The sequence below is a fragment of the Aspergillus foveolatus genome (assembly GCF_047715535.1).
Source record: "Aspergillus foveolatus strain CBS 279.81 unplaced genomic scaffold BDW70scaffold_29, whole genome shotgun sequence".
NCBI lineage: Eukaryota > Fungi > Ascomycota > Eurotiomycetes > Eurotiales > Aspergillaceae > Aspergillus > Aspergillus foveolatus.
The window spans coordinates 91749-107091 of NW_027396093.1; the positions used below are offsets into that span (position 1 = coordinate 91749).

The 15343-nt window shown below is 50.6% G+C and overlaps 5 protein-coding genes across 5 annotated transcripts; 3 read left to right on the forward strand and 2 right to left on the reverse strand.

Annotated features, from left to right (window-relative positions):
• Positions 1-979: 979 nt before the first annotated feature.
• Positions 980-2391, reverse strand: BDW70DRAFT_60063 (TFIIIC subunit 6 family protein). The gene is made up of 2 exons (XM_073744372.1): positions 1991-2391; positions 980-1933 (listed from the first exon to the last, which is right to left on the reverse strand). Exons 1-2 carry the CDS (start codon positions 2081-2083, stop codon positions 1136-1138), a joined length of 891 nt encoding a protein of 296 aa, XP_073595288.1. The 5' UTR covers positions 2084-2391; the 3' UTR covers positions 980-1135.
• Positions 2392-2944: 553 nt separating this feature from the next.
• On the forward strand, positions 2945-4935 carry BDW70DRAFT_160635 (uncharacterized protein; the record flags this gene model as incomplete). Its single annotated transcript, XM_073740872.1, has 2 exons — positions 2945-4414; positions 4480-4935. 2 exons carry the CDS (start codon positions 2945-2947, stop codon positions 4933-4935), a joined length of 1926 nt encoding a protein of 641 aa, XP_073595289.1.
• Positions 4936-5387: 452 nt separating this feature from the next.
• On the reverse strand, positions 5388-10701 carry jhd1 ([Histone H3]-lysine-36 demethylase). Its single transcript, XM_073742499.1, has 2 exons — positions 7024-10701; positions 5388-6964 (listed from the first exon to the last, which is right to left on the reverse strand). Exons 1-2 carry the CDS (start codon positions 10345-10347, stop codon positions 6065-6067), a joined length of 4224 nt encoding a protein of 1407 aa, XP_073595290.1. The 5' UTR covers positions 10348-10701; the 3' UTR covers positions 5388-6064.
• A 421-nt stretch (positions 10702-11122) lies between these two features.
• BDW70DRAFT_137597 (putative pre-mRNA branch site protein p14) lies at positions 11123-12302 on the forward strand. Its single transcript, XM_073737071.1, has 5 exons — positions 11123-11304; positions 11431-11454; positions 11536-11592; positions 11661-11788; positions 11860-12302. The coding sequence occupies exons 1-5, from the start codon at positions 11273-11275 to the stop codon at positions 11958-11960; spliced, it is 342 nt and encodes a 113-aa protein (XP_073595291.1). The 5' UTR covers positions 11123-11272; the 3' UTR covers positions 11961-12302.
• Positions 12303-12913: 611 nt separating this feature from the next.
• Positions 12914-14533, forward strand: BDW70DRAFT_60091 (STIMATE family protein). The gene is made up of 2 exons (XM_073744373.1): positions 12914-13676; positions 13741-14533. The coding sequence occupies exons 1-2, from the start codon at positions 13224-13226 to the stop codon at positions 14398-14400; spliced, it is 1113 nt and encodes a 370-aa protein (XP_073595292.1). The 5' UTR covers positions 12914-13223; the 3' UTR covers positions 14401-14533.
• The last annotated feature ends 810 nt before the right edge of the window (positions 14534-15343 follow it).

The following is a 15343-nucleotide window of genomic DNA, read 5'->3' on the forward strand; positions in this document are numbered from 1 at the left end:
CGCTGCAGTGCAATAATCTCCCTGAGCAAACCTCTACAAGGCCATCCGCCATCTACGGCGTCGCTGCCTACCTGATCTCCACTCGAACTGAGTCCATACAATGACCTCCCCGGCCGTCACATCGACACCCCGGGCCCCGTCCGTGATCACACCGACCTTCAGCCAAAAAGACATCTATACGGCCCTGATGGCCAAGTCCCTCGATGTCGCGGATCACACGGACACCGGCACTGCCGCAACCACAACACCAACAAGGAGCAAAGCGCCACCCTCGGCGTTTGAATATCCACCGCCACCGCCGCCGTCTCCTGTGGAGTCACGGAGCCCTAATGCATTTTGAGAGAAAAGTTCATTACGACTATAATTTAATAATCTCTTAATGTCTTATTTGCTTGGAGCGATGGGATGGATATGTTGTTACTGGGAGTACAGGAAAACAGGTGTTTGTGATTTTTTATTTTTTATTTTATTTTATTTTATTTTTTTTTCCTTTCATGGATACAGTCTGTTTCGGAGTTAGGGCCGCTAGTCATGACATGGCTCCGGATCACTTCTGGAGTTTCCAGATAGGATATAAATCTTATATATCGAGAGAACTATCTCGAATTTTCTCAACAGCAACTGCATGGCTTGCACGGCAGCCGATCTTATCCAGAATCTCCCGTAGTCTTGTTGATCCTAGCAGCTCTGTTATTGAATCATCAATTCATCATCCTACTTCTCTATTAGATCACAACGAAGATCACAACGAAGATCACACCTCCGTATACAGAGGCCAATACTGTAGTTCTGTCAATCACATGACCAGTTCCTGCGTGCTATGACGCGACTCGCGAGCAAACCGGTTCAGTTCGTGATAATGGGTGGGTCAGCACCTCCTCGGACTGACGGCAGAGCCCGTTCCGCTCATCCAGGACGCCATGATAGCTCTTTTGAGTCTTTGGTAGTCTAAGTTGCATTGCCTTTCTTGCGCCAGGGGATATCAAGTCTCCTGAACAGCCTCGGTTCATAGAGACGTCCACGTGTTATGCACAAATAGTCGGGGTTGATAACCGCATACTTCCGGTTCCGATTACAACCGTTTCGGATAAAATCCTTCATGAGAATGCAAAGAATCCTGGAAGGGTTGGGTTGCTCATCCAGAACGTGACGGACCTTCGGACGGACCGACGTTCTGACTGCCAAGTTGAGTATAGATATTCTCCAGATCGATCATGGCATCATAGTCGCCCTGAACGGCTCGTTCATTGAGCTGCTGAATCGTAGCTAGCTGTTCCTCCGTCTGGACCCATCCGCGTAGTCGATCTTCGAGATTCGGACCTCTTCTGGAGGTGCTAAATACCGTGCGTACCGTATCCGTCTCGCCTTTGCTTCTTTTGACCTCCTTCAGACGCTCTAAGAAGCGGGCCTGGTTCGATTGATGCGCTGGCTTGTACACCAATCCTGACGTCTCTCGTGTCAAAGCATCCCGCTGCTCTGCCGCTGAGCTTGAGCTTGAGATGAGATTGGCTTTTCGACCGAGAATCTTGACGCTATTGGCAGCAATGAGGTCGAAGTCCTTGGTGTGTTTCAATGGAGTGATCTCCGCAGGCGCGTTACCGGGCTCGTTGAATTCGGCACTGGTCGTGTCAGGCGGCGCAAAGAACAATTCCGTACCAATCTGATCTGCCCACGCTCCGCTAAAGATTTGGTTCTGGTAGGAGATGATCGGATTGCGAGTGTGAAGCCCCAGAACTTGCACGCGTTCCGAGGGCGCGTCGTCGGTCTCGGAATTGACTACGGCGGAGTCTCGGTCGTCAGGGCGCGAAGAGGCCGGCGTTGGATTAGCGGTAGTCACCGCACTGATTGAGGCTGAAGCGGAGGCGTCATTACGGCGGCGTGGCGGCCGTAAGGGTCCGTGATTAGTTGTCAGGTCGAGGTTGAGAAAGAAAGTCTGGGGAAATCGATTAGCAGCCGAAACGCACGACTGGTGTTTTTCCATCATACCTACCTCTGTTTCCGTGTCGTCATATTCGTATTCCCACTCAGAATCCTCACCATTTTCAGGCGGAGTGCTGAGCAGCGCAGGATCGAGCACCGACATGGCGTGATGGACCAGGCTCAGCTCTTTGTGCTGGTCAATTCAAGGCCGACTCCTCTCCGGGAGTGCCGGGCTTTCGGCCTTGGAAGATCGACAGCGGAGTCTGCCGTAACGGGGTTTCGGTAATACCAGTATAGCACCAGTAGTCAAGAAGCATTATTGGACAACGAGTAGAAAGAAGCTGTCACGTATTGTCATTGAATCACGGGAATCCGCTCCGAGCCCGGCATCTTGCCCCTCCCAGCTCCATCTTTCAGCCCTGCAACCAGCAGCGAGACTCAGCATGCCGCATACCGGCTTTCCTGCATTCGTTGTCAGTTGTCATCAAAGCTTCAGACTCTAAGTTCCAGGTCCAATCTTTCATGCTGATTAATCAGTTGTGCTTGACTCACGGCAGCGGTGCATGCCACAAACACCAGACTTCGTACTGATCAGGTCTCTTGAATGATCTCATAAGCGTCTCATCCTCTTTCAGATGAACCCCTCCAGGACCCCACTACCTCAGCCCTGTGCTCAGTTTCCTGAACAAGCATAAAGAAAACATCCACCAGTAAGTCCTGGCGCTCTTTGCTTTGTTAAACGCGCCAATTATGGCACCGTTCCTGCAAGATCCGGCTTTGCGCGGAAGCAAGGGAGGTCACCAGCGCAATGCATCCGTCATCTTCCAGGCCAGTCGGTCCCTCTCAGGCTCCTCAGCCCTGCCCAATGCCCATTAACTAAGCCGAATTCCGTCGTTCCCGGGCTTTCCTTCTGCCCAGACCAATCGCCGTTCCCTGCTGATGGGTTCTGTTGCTGGTCCCGGCCGTCGATTCGCTGCCGCCGTCATCGCTCGCTGTGGATATTCGACCACCCGCTGACAGGACAATGCTTTGTTTCCTTCTTATAGTGCCTTCCATTCCTGTGCCCGCACCCTCAAATCCGAATGCTCGCCTTCGATCCTTCTTCATCCTGCTCGGTCTCTTCGCTGCTGCGGTAGTAGCGATTGCCAATCCCGCCGACGGCCCTCCGTTGACCGCTATCTTATCGCTACCTGGTGGTGCTATCCCAATCGGGAAATCATACATCAGCGCCCCCACTACTCTTACCACCACCGCTTCTCCCTTAACCACCGAAGGTGCTGCCGGCCGTAGAGACGTTGGAGTCGCCCCTAAGTCTCAGTTACGTTCCGACTCCAACGCTGCAGCACTCCCTAGCACTTCCGGCACCTATGAGCAGATGGTTCAGAAGACTACCGCGGCAATTGTCACTCTCTCATCACTCATTGCCTATGTGACGCTCAACAGTTTCATTCGGGCGGTCAAGCCGTCTGTCTTCATCTGGTATGAGGAGGATTATGACGAGAAGAGCTGGATTGCGTCTTCGCATCATTGGCTCGACCGGAAAGCTTGTCGCTGGTTCGGTATCTGCGGTGCCGCTCACTTTCGCCCGTCTCATTCACGCTTCGGCCATCGCAAGGCTGAGTCAATGATGGAGCTTCTTGGGGAAGCAGATCAGTCACCCTGGAGGGAGTACTGGGAAAACAAAACCGCTCATCCTGAGGAAAACTGGGACGAAGCAGAACGGTCTCGTCGTCAGATTCCAGACTATGTTTTGGACTATGCTCCGCTGGTGCATCTTTTTTCTGGTGAACAGTTCTGGCCGTGCGATATCGCAGAACATCTCTACCATATCACCCCCATGCTGAATTATACTCCGATTCAGTCGCAGTCCGATCACCCAACCTTGCGAAACCTTGACGAACTAAATCGTTGGGAGGCCGGGCGCAATGTCTTCCTCACCAGCAATGATGACGTGGAAGAACGTCCTCCATGGATGGAAGGGGAGAAGAATGTCCCAAGCCCCCCAGATGATGACCCGGAGCCAGCATGGGCTGATTGGGATGGTCGGATAGACGGGGCTTTACCGGATGATACGCCCCAGAACCGAGCAAAATGGTACGATACGCAGCTACCCCTGCAGGACAGGGAGTCAGAAGATATTTCGCTAGATCAGCTCGGCTATCTCATGCAGGATGAAGATACCGTACGTGATGAACTGCGCAAGCGGTATGGAGGCGAACCGATATCCATCAAGGCGGTAGGCGGGCGAAGCGAGGCGCCAGCAATTTTACTCGTCATTGACAAAGGTAATGGCATTGTGGATGCTTTTTGGTTCTATTTCTATAGTTTCAATCTGGGGAACGTGGTACTCAATGTGCGGTTCGGGAACCACATTGGAGATTGGGAACACTGTCTTGTGCGCTTCCACCACGGAATTCCCAAGGCTCTTTTCTTCAGCGCCCATTCTGGGGGCGAAGCATACAGTTACGAGGCCGTGGAGAAGATAGGCCGACGAGTAAGTAAATTCGCATGCGGTTTTCAGGCATAATGGAAACGCTAATTCTTGGTCCAATCCGACAGCCTGTAATATACTCAGCAACAGGCACCCACGCCATGTATGCCACGCCCGGAGTGCATTCATACATCCTTCCATGGGGTCTTCTGCATGATCAGACAGACCGAGGACCTCTTTGGGATCCACTTCTCAACTCCCACATGTACACGTACGACCATGTCAGTGACACCCTTCGTGCCTCTACTCTCAGCCCAACCGCACCGACAGAGTGGTTCTACTTCAACGGCCATTGGGGCGACAAGTTCTATCCTCTGGGTGATCATCGACAATATCGATTTGCAGGCCAGTATCACTATGTGAACGGTCCCCTCGGCCCGCGGTTCAAGCATCTTAACCGCCGCAAAGTATGTCAGACACCGGATGAAGAGCCCTGTATCATCAAAGACTTCATCGGAGAGAAAAAGCGCGCTAAACGATGGTCCACGTCTGGACCAGGGAACCCTTCTGATAACGCCTCATAAACAGCGACACGTTTATTGAATACCGATTGGATATGTGTGATGACATTGACGACCGTGGCCCTTCCCCCTCCGCTATCCCTCATTACCTTTGACGCTCCTATCTTTATCTCATTTCTTGCATTCGATATCCCTTACAGTTGGCATCCTTACTCATACACGGTATACCCCCAAATGTTATTGTTACTTTTTTTTGATGACTGAAATACCCCCTTCTTTGGATGTTAGAAGGCACACGGACCCAAATGCTACAGAGACATACAGGGTCATCTTTATGATCTTGCAGCATTTTCTAAGGAGCTTGAGGTGCAGGAGTTTAAGGCTTGATTTCTTTTCGCTTGTTTTTCCTTCTTTTCTGTTGTTGAGAGTTCCGTTGTTCAGTAGATGGTCAATGAAAATTATAGATTGTTGGATTCTTCGCTGAAGTATAATAATGCTGACAGCTTTGAACGAACAAACCCCTGGGCAAGCCAGAAAGGAGTAATAGAACCTGTGTGGAACAGATACAGAGCAGAACTAAGGTGACGAGATTAGAGACAAAGAAATTATCTTATTGTCCATAGTTTCAAAAAACAATACTGATATCAATCTGACCTGCCTGGGTTGGGAATTGAATAAGGAAAAAGATGGAAAGGGACAGCGAGAAAATCATCCTCAAATTCAAAATTGCCCAGTTTGTACAAACGCACTTGAAACGCCCCATGATAAACGAAAAATGGCTCGAAGTACTCAACTCAACAGGCATGTGGAAGAGATATCATGCAAGAGAAAGGCAGTAGCAGATATGGACGGACGTAGAAAAAAATAAACACCCAGGAGAGCAGGTAATAGCTCCAGCCTGTAACGCCGGATAAGTAGTAAATAGCAGTAGTAAGAGACGCAGAAGGAGACCGACACAGAAGGAAGGTATATTGGAAGAAAAGAAATGAGAGGACAAGAAACAATCCAACCCCGTATCCGTTAGACTCCAGCTCATATTAACTCCATGATCCCAGATCTCCCAGCAACAAAAAAATTACCAAAGTGCCTCTGCCGACCTCGGCGCTCCCGGTCTAGCATGTCTAAAAGAAAGGAAAATAGGGTGTGTAGCCCTATGCACGAGACACGGTTGTCGGGGGTGGAGGGTGGAGCATTATGCTCTGCCTGCTCGCCGCCGTAAACCGAACTCCTGCTCTTGTATTTCGCGGATCAGGCGTAGGCTCTCAGCATCGGGGTCGCCGTCGCTTGTTCCATGCTCCGATTTGGAGCCCCTGCCGTGCTGACCAAATGGCGCTGAAGAGATGGCATGGCGTTCGGATTTCTTCTCCACTGAAGGGGAAAGACTCTTCTTGCCATGAGATGAGGACGGCCGAGATCCAGATTTCTTTGAACCGGAGGACAATCCCGGTGTAGTCTTCCGGCCACTGGAGCCAAAAGATGAGCGGCGCGTAGTTTGAGGAGTTGTGGTTGTAGACTTGGCTGTCTTAGCGAAGTGAACCTCTGGCATATACCTCTCAACTTGACGGGGCTGGCGTGAAGACTGGCGGGAGCCTGACGAAGGCGTGTAGATTACCGATGCATGCTCCCCCCCGGCGTCCACTTGATCATGGATATCCATCTCATCAGCTAGCGACGTTGGTGGTGACACCAGCACGGCAGCCGGCTTTGACACAGTTGCCGGCAACTCCTTTGTAGCCACTGCATCCGCCTGGAACGCTGGCGGCGATGCATATGAGTTCTGATCGGGGAGCAATACCTTCTCCGCGGGCAGTCCATCTGCGTGTTGTGCGTTGCTTTTGCGTGGAGACTGATCGAGCACGCCGTTCCCAACCGATTCCTGCGCACGAGTAGGAGTTTCCGTGTCCATAGGGTTTGAATGCACGGGCCGCGCCACTGGTGATGTACTTTCCTGCTTCAAGCGTTTATTCGCACTGGATGGGCCCGCTTCCTCGTTGACCCGTGGTCTCTTCGCCAGACTTGTCGCTCGTGGCTTTGATCGCTCCTGGGCTTTGATAGGATCAATCCTGCCGTACTCGTCGTGAATGCAACGACGCTGCAAGAGTCAGTAATCTAAACAGTAACTAGAACACATGAATTAGAATATGTACAAACCTTGCTCTTCCGGCAGTCGTCACAAGCTTTGCTGCGACCCTTCTTGGCCGAATTCAGACCATCCGGGCTGCCATCACCAACTTTTACCGTAACCCCATGTGGCGTGGCCGATATACTTGTTGCAAAATTGGCCGAACCTTCCATTCGATCCATGCCTTTGATGCTTTGAAGACCGTTTTGGAAGCCAGCCCCGGAGGCAATTGCGGCTAGTGAATTCAACGCCGATGCTGCATCCTGCGCAGTCGGTGTGTGATGTCCTAGGCTAGAAGTGCTGATCGTCATCTGCGAACTTGACGCTCCATTATTCTCTTCTTTGTGATGGCATCGAATTCTTCGCTTGCGGCATGCGTCACAAGCTACACGTTTTGGACCAAGGCCAGAGCCCCTAGAAGCGGTTTTGTGTTTTTGACTAGTGTCTTCGTTCATGACAGATACTGGAATGGCAGAGGTGACCGCTGGATGAGAATTATTTGCCAAGGGCGCAACAGTCTCATCGCCAGGAGCAGAATCTTTTTGAATTTCAACCGCTGGGCGCTCCGACAAACGCCGTACTGCTTGTCTCTCTGCGTATGTCCGTTGGTTATCGGCGTTTCGCTCTGAACGGCGACTGGGCCTTCCAGCAGGCCTTTTCTCTGCAAGGCTGAGTTTAGCATTGCTTTCAACAACACCAGGGCGGGTCCAATGCGCGGCCTTTTCGTTGCCTCGCTTCCATGCAATCCACACACCAAATGTCCGGATTACGTCAATTGGTTCTCCAGGCATCGCAGGTATGGATCTCTTGACAGCATTTCTGGTATCAGCAGTAACACCTTCAACAAGGTAAGAGCCTGCAATCAAGGCAGTCCTAAGGAGATACTTCGCAAGATCCGGGAGACCCTCGAGCTCAGCCTGTGAATAAAAGCGCGAGTTGTGATAGGGCGACCCCCTAGGCTCAGTATTGGCCCGTTCTCCAAACTCGTAGTAGATAGGATACTTCCGGTGGAAGCGATAATTCTCGTCTTGCGAAAAAGCAGCCAGCACGCTTTGAGGTACTGGATCTTCCTCGAGATATCTCAGCACAGCGTACCACTGAATCTTCTGGAAAAAGGGGTATCTGAATTTCATTGGGACCTTGGTCTCCTTTTCAATTTTCGCAATCTTGATCTGCATTCCGTAATTGAGCCTGGTCAAAAAGTTGCCCCCAATGACAAGACTGTTCTCAGGGGTCCAGACGGCATGGATCCAGCCAGACGGGATGAGCATGGTATCACCTTCGGAAAGATCAACGCGGTAGCATTCTTTAGTCTGATCTCCCAGGAAGGTGTAGTCTTGAGCAGGTGAGTTGCACCACTCCTCATACTTCTTCAGGTGTTTGTCCTTGGGAGGTATGAAGAAGAATGTCTTCTTGCCCTTCAGAATGTGGTAGTAAACAGAGGAACCTCCAAAGTCAATGTGGAAGTCAGTATAGCAATCGGCCACTGACATCAAGCAATAAAATTGCACTTTGGGGAAGTTCCCAACGGCCTTTAACTCATCAGGCCAAACCGCGTCCTGGAGATCGAGATCGCGCACAATCTTCGGCCGACGGATTAGCCTGCCTAATTTACTTTGCGATACCTCGAGGCTGATGACATTTCGGACGACTTTATCGCCAGTGCTCTCGTAGTAGTCTGCCCACTTCTGCATGGTCCAGCGCTTATCTTCACCATGCTGTGATTTAACATCAATGACCTCCACCCTTTCTTCGGGGCCATAAAGCTCTGAAACTGTCCTGACCGTCAAACCCTGCGGAATTACCATATCTAATTGGTCTTGGCCGCAGTCGATAACAGTCTCGTAATCGCCATTCGGTAGGTGTTCTAAGAGCTCGTCGAACATTTCTTGGCTCGGTGCATCTTGAACAAGAGCATCAAACTCAGAGTCGGTGGGCGGTATCGTTGCATGGGTGTTAAACTCGGCGGGGATGACGATTGGTTCTGTCATACCATTTCCTCGCTCAAAATATTCAGCAGTGACAAGCTCCGGGCGCATGCGGGGGAAGTTCTCAGGGAGGAAGCGGATCTTATTTTGCTTTATAGGTTCGATGTAGTGATGTTCTAACGAGTCTGTTGCGGATTTCACCAGGCCCTGATTGAGACCGGCATAATCGATCGAGGTGCGAGCACGAGACGACTTCCTGACAAAAGTGGTCTGGCCGTGGATAGGCCGACAGGTTTTGCAAATGAATTTATCGACTGTCCTGGTCTCGCGATCATTTTTGAAGCCAGCACATACAATATGGAACCAGCGTTTGCAACCGTCACAGCTGATCCATGTGACATCTTGGTCCTCGTTATCGACCGGTATCCGTACGAGGTTGCAGGTAGCACAGCTTGCCTGACTAGATCCGTCGGATTCCGCGTCGAGTTCCTTTTTTAGCGGCTGGCTCTGAGACAAATTCGGCACCGTTTCATCCGGTTTGCAGAAGTCAACCTGGGATTCTTCAAGAACGGGCTTACGCTCCATATCCCAATGTCTGTCTCCACTATCCGCCTCTTCTTGAAAAGCTAAGGGCGGAAGCGTCGAAGAGCTTGTGTTCGGCCGAAGGCCTTCTATCACGGGACGGGATATAGCGGCCGAGCCATCTGATTGAGACCTCATCCGTGATGGTGGAATATTGTGCATTGCAGAATGGTTGAAGATCACGTTCTCATGATTTGTCACCCAGTATGTGCTTGCGTTGCGCTCCTTGATTTGGGCTTGGGTGTGAAAGGTATGGTTATGATAAGAGTCATCCGCGTTGGCTCGTTTCGAGGACGGTATAGGTGGGTACAGATTCGTAGGCCGCGCGAAATTTAGAAGCAGCTCTGCGTCGGTTTTCATACTATCAGAAATCGCAGGGGAGCGCGCAATCGAGGCAGCATTTGATCGGTGTTGATTGTGTGAGGATTCGCCCCTTTCTGATCGCGGTCGCTTTGCTGGGCGCTCTACCGGTTCTGTTTCGGGAGGAAACATTGATAAAGTGGTGTTGGACTTGTCCGAAGGAGGGCGGTATGTGAGGGGTGTGAAGGTAGGACTCGTAGCTAGCGCGATCGTTGCGAGCGTGTCGATGGTTGAGCTGGACCGACCATGACCCGACCGATGCGATGCCGGAACATCGGCCGGGGAAGGCCTTCTATCAGTTGGCGTGGAACGGACATGATCAGAGGTAGCAGATGCTGAAATTTCGCGATCAGCCCGGTATGTGCGATAGTCCGCGGTCGAGCACGGCGAGATAGGTTCAACGGCGCGTCGCGGAGGGGAAGGGGTTCGATATCGCGGCGGCCGGCTGCCGATGGCGGTTACGAAAGAGGTAGCACTTATCATCTCGAATCGAAACCAGATAAAAGCGCGGAGAGAGAGACAATGGTAGGGAGGAGGAAATGGCCGCGGAGGTGACGAGGCTTGCTCGCGGCAAGCAGATGCAAAGCGGAGGGGTAGTCGACCACACGGGCTAAGAGAGGGCCACCGCAGGTGAATGGAAAGTCATTCCTGGCAGGATGACGAGCGCACAGTAGACAATGAGATGAAAATCGATTCAAAAGCGAAGGAGAGGCGCCGAGAAGGGGGGCGGAGAGGTTGACGGAGAGTCGCACGGCGGAGCGCTGAAGTTGAGGGGGGAGGAAGTTCCAGTCTCTCCCTCTGTCGGATAGACGCAGCACCGAGGACGCCGCGGCGGACACAGACCAGAGGGAGAAAGGAGCAGAAGTACCGGGCCTCAAGGACTCGACGAATCTCACGATGACAAAGCTACCGATTGCACGCGAGAAGGGAAAGATATGCAGAGGACGTGAATTGGAGAGGGGACAGCACAAGCAGCAGCAAAGAGAAGAGAGGTCAATTTATGCCTCAGGCAACAATATTGCTTGCGGTTGACCAAAAAGAGCCTGATCTTCTCTAGCACACTGGGAGGACAAGTAAAGCAAAAAGCCAATTAGGCCGAGAACTCTCACAGGCTCAGTTTCACACCTTTCAATGCTTTCCACACTTATCTGGCGCCATCGTTGAGCTTGGGAAGTCGGCCAGCATTTGAGGCTCCGATACCTTCATAAGACTAATCCCAAAGAGGAAACGATGGCTCTCCTCCGAACCTCGCGACCATCTCGACTCGAGTCTTTCATATTCTCCTCTTTCTTGCTCTCTTCCTCTTTCTCTCTCCTTTCCATCCGAACAATCTCAGACCCCACCTGGGTTTCTGATTTATCTTCTTTAACGTACTATTTCATTCCTTCTGATATTTTTTCGTCTGAGGATGAGCCGAAAGCTCGCCCCCGAAGCCAATCGGTAAGCCTTAAGATACCCCTCCCAGTTCACCACTCTACGATAAGAAAGGTCGAGTCTTGCATCGCGTGGTCAATTGTTCAATGTCAAAGCTGGAAGCCAGACTTAACGTCGCTAACCTTTTTCTAGGATTCTCTTTGTCAAGAACCTCAAGTACGTGCCATCTTTACATGACCACTCTCGCCGTTGACCGTACTGTCGTCGCCTTTGGCTGAGATGCTAACCAAATCACAGCTACAACGTCACTGCAGAACAGCTCTTCGACCTTTTTGGAAAGTTTGGACCTATCCGGTACGTCCCCGCTCCACTACGACATCCTTTTCTTCTTGCCATGTGTTGATTGTCTCTTCCGTCTCTAGACAAATACGACAAGGGATTGCGAACAACTCAAAGGGCACTGCATTTGTGGTCTATGAAGACGTTCACGACGCCAAACAGGCATGCGATAAGCTCAATGGATTCAACTTCCAGAACAGATATCTTGTCGGTACGTCTGAGATGGTCATTGTTGGAATCTGAGGTTCGAAGATCGCTTGCTGACTCGTCGTGTATTCCCAGTCTTATATCACCAGCCGGAAAAGATGCTCAAGTCGAAGGAGGACTTGGCGGAAAGGCAAGAGAATTTGGAACGTCTTAAACAGCAACATGGTATAGAATGACGTGACGATTTTCTTTTAATCGCTTATTCTACATGTTCTCTGCGCGCTGCGAGACATGAGGATGCGCGCACTATGTTCGGTTGGCTGCGGGGTTTTCGGCGTTCAATTTTTGCTTCTCACTCATATGGGTTTCACGGCTCTTGTTCATGGGTTTTGAGGGCTGGTAGGTAGAATGACACGCCTCCCTGGCTCTGCTCCAGGCAGAGGATGGGGGTTTTTTCTCAAGCTGGATCAGGATTGTTACACCGCTCAGCTACTGTTATCAATATCACCATATCAACTGCCGGCCATTTAAAGGCATGGCAAACCTAAGAAAGACCTAAGCTCACTGCAGGACAGAAGTGACGGCACGATGAACTAAGGGCACAGGATTATAGAAGATCCTGGGATCTTTGACCAACTGTATACGTAGCACTACCTTTAAGCTTATTCCTGCGGTGCCGATTAGGGAGTAGTGCATTCTAGCCGCCTGGAATCATGAGTTCTTGATCTCAACTGTATCCACTTCGCGGCACTGCATGATCGTACCTAAGCAGCTGACGGTCCAGCCGCTCAGGCCCACAGCTTAAGCATCATGATCTACAGTGGTCAGTTGCCCACCAGGTGTATGACTCTGCGGGGAAATCCCTTGAAGGACAGCATCATCGCCAAGTCATCTGCAACAACATCGGTGGTCTTCGCATGCATATTCGGGAAATTCGAGCCACTTCGACTATAGGTTATCAGACCTTCTATGACATGAAGAATTTCAAATTGACTTGCAGGAGTGTTATGCATCGATACAGACCAACTGAATACTATGCTTGACTCTGTCCTGTTCACAGCGAGCTCAGATACAGATGCACTTTGCGTTATACTAGGAGTTAGCATCCCCAGTCAAAGACGCTAACCTGAGGCACCGCGTGCGGGCCAGGGTCTAGGCGCGCTAACTCTGTTCAGACGTAGTGTTCCACGGGCAGCAGGGCGCAGGCTGCGGGGGCTGTGAAGCAATACTGACTGCAAGAGTCAACCCCGTGCGATAGATATTTTATTACTTTCAGGCTCCTTGCCGGCGAGAGAGTCTTTCGTTCATCTCTGTCAACCCATCTTACTTTGCTTGGCACATGCGATACAAACTTGTGCCCCTTGCGTTGTTCCTAGACCTATGCACCGCCAGCGTACCAAGTTGAAGACGCTACACGACTGCCTTCATCTTGAATCACGATATCGCCCATCGCACCTCAACCATCGCTCTAAAGAGCTTGGGCGAACTTGAAATCTACTATGGCTTATGCATCCATTCCGTTGTTTTCCGCGGCGATCCTCGTATCCGCCCTCGACATCGGGGCAAATGCTCTGGTCTCTCCGACCGGCGTCATTACAACTCCATCACCATCTTTGTCAACACCGGCCGCATCGTACTTCCCCACGAGTTCCAGTTCTCCCGGAGATGATGAAGACAATGGAGAATGCCGGTTACTTGGGCCGTTTTCGCTCGTCGTGCAGGCCGCGCTGGGAATGCTCGCGTTATTGTCGCTTGTCTACAAGCGATGGAGGGAGCGCCCTCAACGCCCGGTGAAGGTCTGGGCGTTCGATGCCTCGAAGCAAGTTTTTGGTTCATCTATGCTACATCTCTTCAATCTTATGATGTCCATGTTCTCTGCCGGGCAGTTTGAGATCACAAGCAAATACAAGCCAAACCCATGCTCGTTCTACTTGCTAAACCTGGGCATCGATGTGAGTTTCTTCGGTCCTAGGATACTAATTATTCATATAACGACTGCTAACATTTGGCCATCAGACCACCCTAGGTATCCCTATTTTGATTTTTATACTCCATTTCCTGAACCGCTTGGCGAAATATACCCCCCTCGCAAATCCTCCGGAATCGATCGAATCTGGGAATTATGACGATCCACCACGTGTCAGCTGGTGGTTTAAGCAATCCATGATCTACTTTCTGGGTCTTCTGGGGATGAAGATATGCGTCTTCTTCCTCATCCAGATGGTGCCGCTTATCGTTAAGGTAGGCGACTGGGCTTTGCGATGGACTGAAGGCAACACCGCCATCCAGATCATCTTCGTGATGCTCATCTTCCCCGTCATAATGAATGCTATTCAGTATTATATTATCGATATTTTCATCAAGAAGCCACTCTCCGTGTCTCACAACCTCGAGGGTGCCGATACCGCAAGCGACAACGACGCCGACGACCGGCATGCATTGCTGGCCGGCTTGGAGGATGATGATACATTCGACCGTGATGTGTCGCTACGAAGTGACGAAAGAACGTTACATAGCCCCGTGCAGTTCAAGGAAGCTCTGGACCATCTGAACGCTGCTAAAAGAGATCCGGTGGGTTCTCTGGACTCTGCATCAACGCCAACCTCCAGTAGCGCACGCGAAAACGATGACACGACTTTGTCTACAGAAATCAATGTGCAACCGAAAGATATGTAATGATTTGTTTTATGGCGTTCCGCGTTGGCGTTTGGAGATGACGGCTCGCAATTGTGCTGGGTTGGCGGTCTGGTTTACTTATATCACTGCGTATACGAAAACATATTTCATGAACTGCCAGCAACTCTCACATTATGGTATAAACAGTTTAGCAGGTTCTCAACCATCCTGGCTCGAAAATTGCCGTTTGATTATAGCTTGGTTGCCCTATAAGAACAAGCACATACGACCATAGGGTGTGGAAAACAGGGCTTCCCGTCCGCTCAGCCGTACTTAAGCCACACGCCGGTAGGTTAGTAGTATGGTGGGTGACCACATGCGAATCCCTACTGTTGTATGTTTTTATTTTTGTTTTTTTGCATTTAACTGTGACCTTTGTCGACGTGGATAAAAGTGCAACAATCCCCGATCGCTGCTTCAAGGGTAAGAAATACTAAACCTAGGGTGCGTAGTGAATGTTTATTGAGCAGGATCAAGTAGATGGCTGCCTGTAGATCATCTTACTAGTAGTAAAATACTTAACATATCCGGGCTATGCTGTGTTGAAACGTTGCTATTTCCCTTGTGACTTTATTTATTGTGCTTTTTCCAACTTGCCAGATCTTGCTGATTTGCCTGCTAAACTCCTCGATAAAATACTCCTTCTCACTCTGGCTTAACCCCAAGATATGACAATTGCTATGATGAAGGAGCTTTGACTTCAAAGGTCTAAGTCATCTCCTTCTCGTCAACCGAAAACATCACCAGGCGTTCCTGCCACGGGCCTACTCCTAATAGACCTACAATAGGGTGCTACACAGCTACAGCAGGCTCTGTGAGTTTGTTCAGACTGTGATCAAAATCCCTATTCTCATATCAATTGTGCGAGTATTAAATACTGGAATTTGGGTGTTTGTCCTCCATTTTACCTTGATAGGAACCAGGAGCTCCAGGACCAAGATGA

Excerpts from the sequence above, each read along its gene's own strand:
- BDW70DRAFT_60063 (XM_073744372.1), bottom strand. The coding sequence starts at position 2,083 with ATGTCGGTGCTCGATCCTGCGCTGCTCAGCACTCCGCCTGAAAATGGT. Across the intron at positions 1,934-1,990 it reads ATGACGACACGGAAACAGAG|ACTTTCTTTCTCAACCTCGA; the intron begins GTAGGTATGATG and ends CGATTTCCCCAG.
- jhd1 (XM_073742499.1), bottom strand. The coding sequence starts at position 10,347 with ATGATAAGTGCTACCTCTTTCGTAACCGCCATCGGCAGCCGGCCGCCG. Across the intron at positions 6,965-7,023 it reads ACGACTGCCGGAAGAGCAAG|CGTCGTTGCATTCACGACGA; the intron begins GTTTGTACATAT and ends TGACTCTTGCAG.
- BDW70DRAFT_137597 (XM_073737071.1), top strand. The coding sequence starts at position 11,273 with ATGAGCCGAAAGCTCGCCCCCGAAGCCAATCG. Across the intron at positions 11,593-11,660 it reads GGAAAGTTTGGACCTATCCG|ACAAATACGACAAGGGATTG; the intron begins GTACGTCCCCGC and ends TTCCGTCTCTAG. Across the intron at positions 11,789-11,859 it reads CCAGAACAGATATCTTGTCG|TCTTATATCACCAGCCGGAA; the intron begins GTACGTCTGAGA and ends GTGTATTCCCAG.
- BDW70DRAFT_60091 (XM_073744373.1), top strand. The coding sequence starts at position 13,224 with ATGGCTTATGCATCCATTCCGTTGTTTTCCGCGGCGATCCTCGTATCC. Across the intron at positions 13,677-13,740 it reads TGCTAAACCTGGGCATCGAT|ACCACCCTAGGTATCCCTAT; the intron begins GTGAGTTTCTTC and ends TTTGGCCATCAG.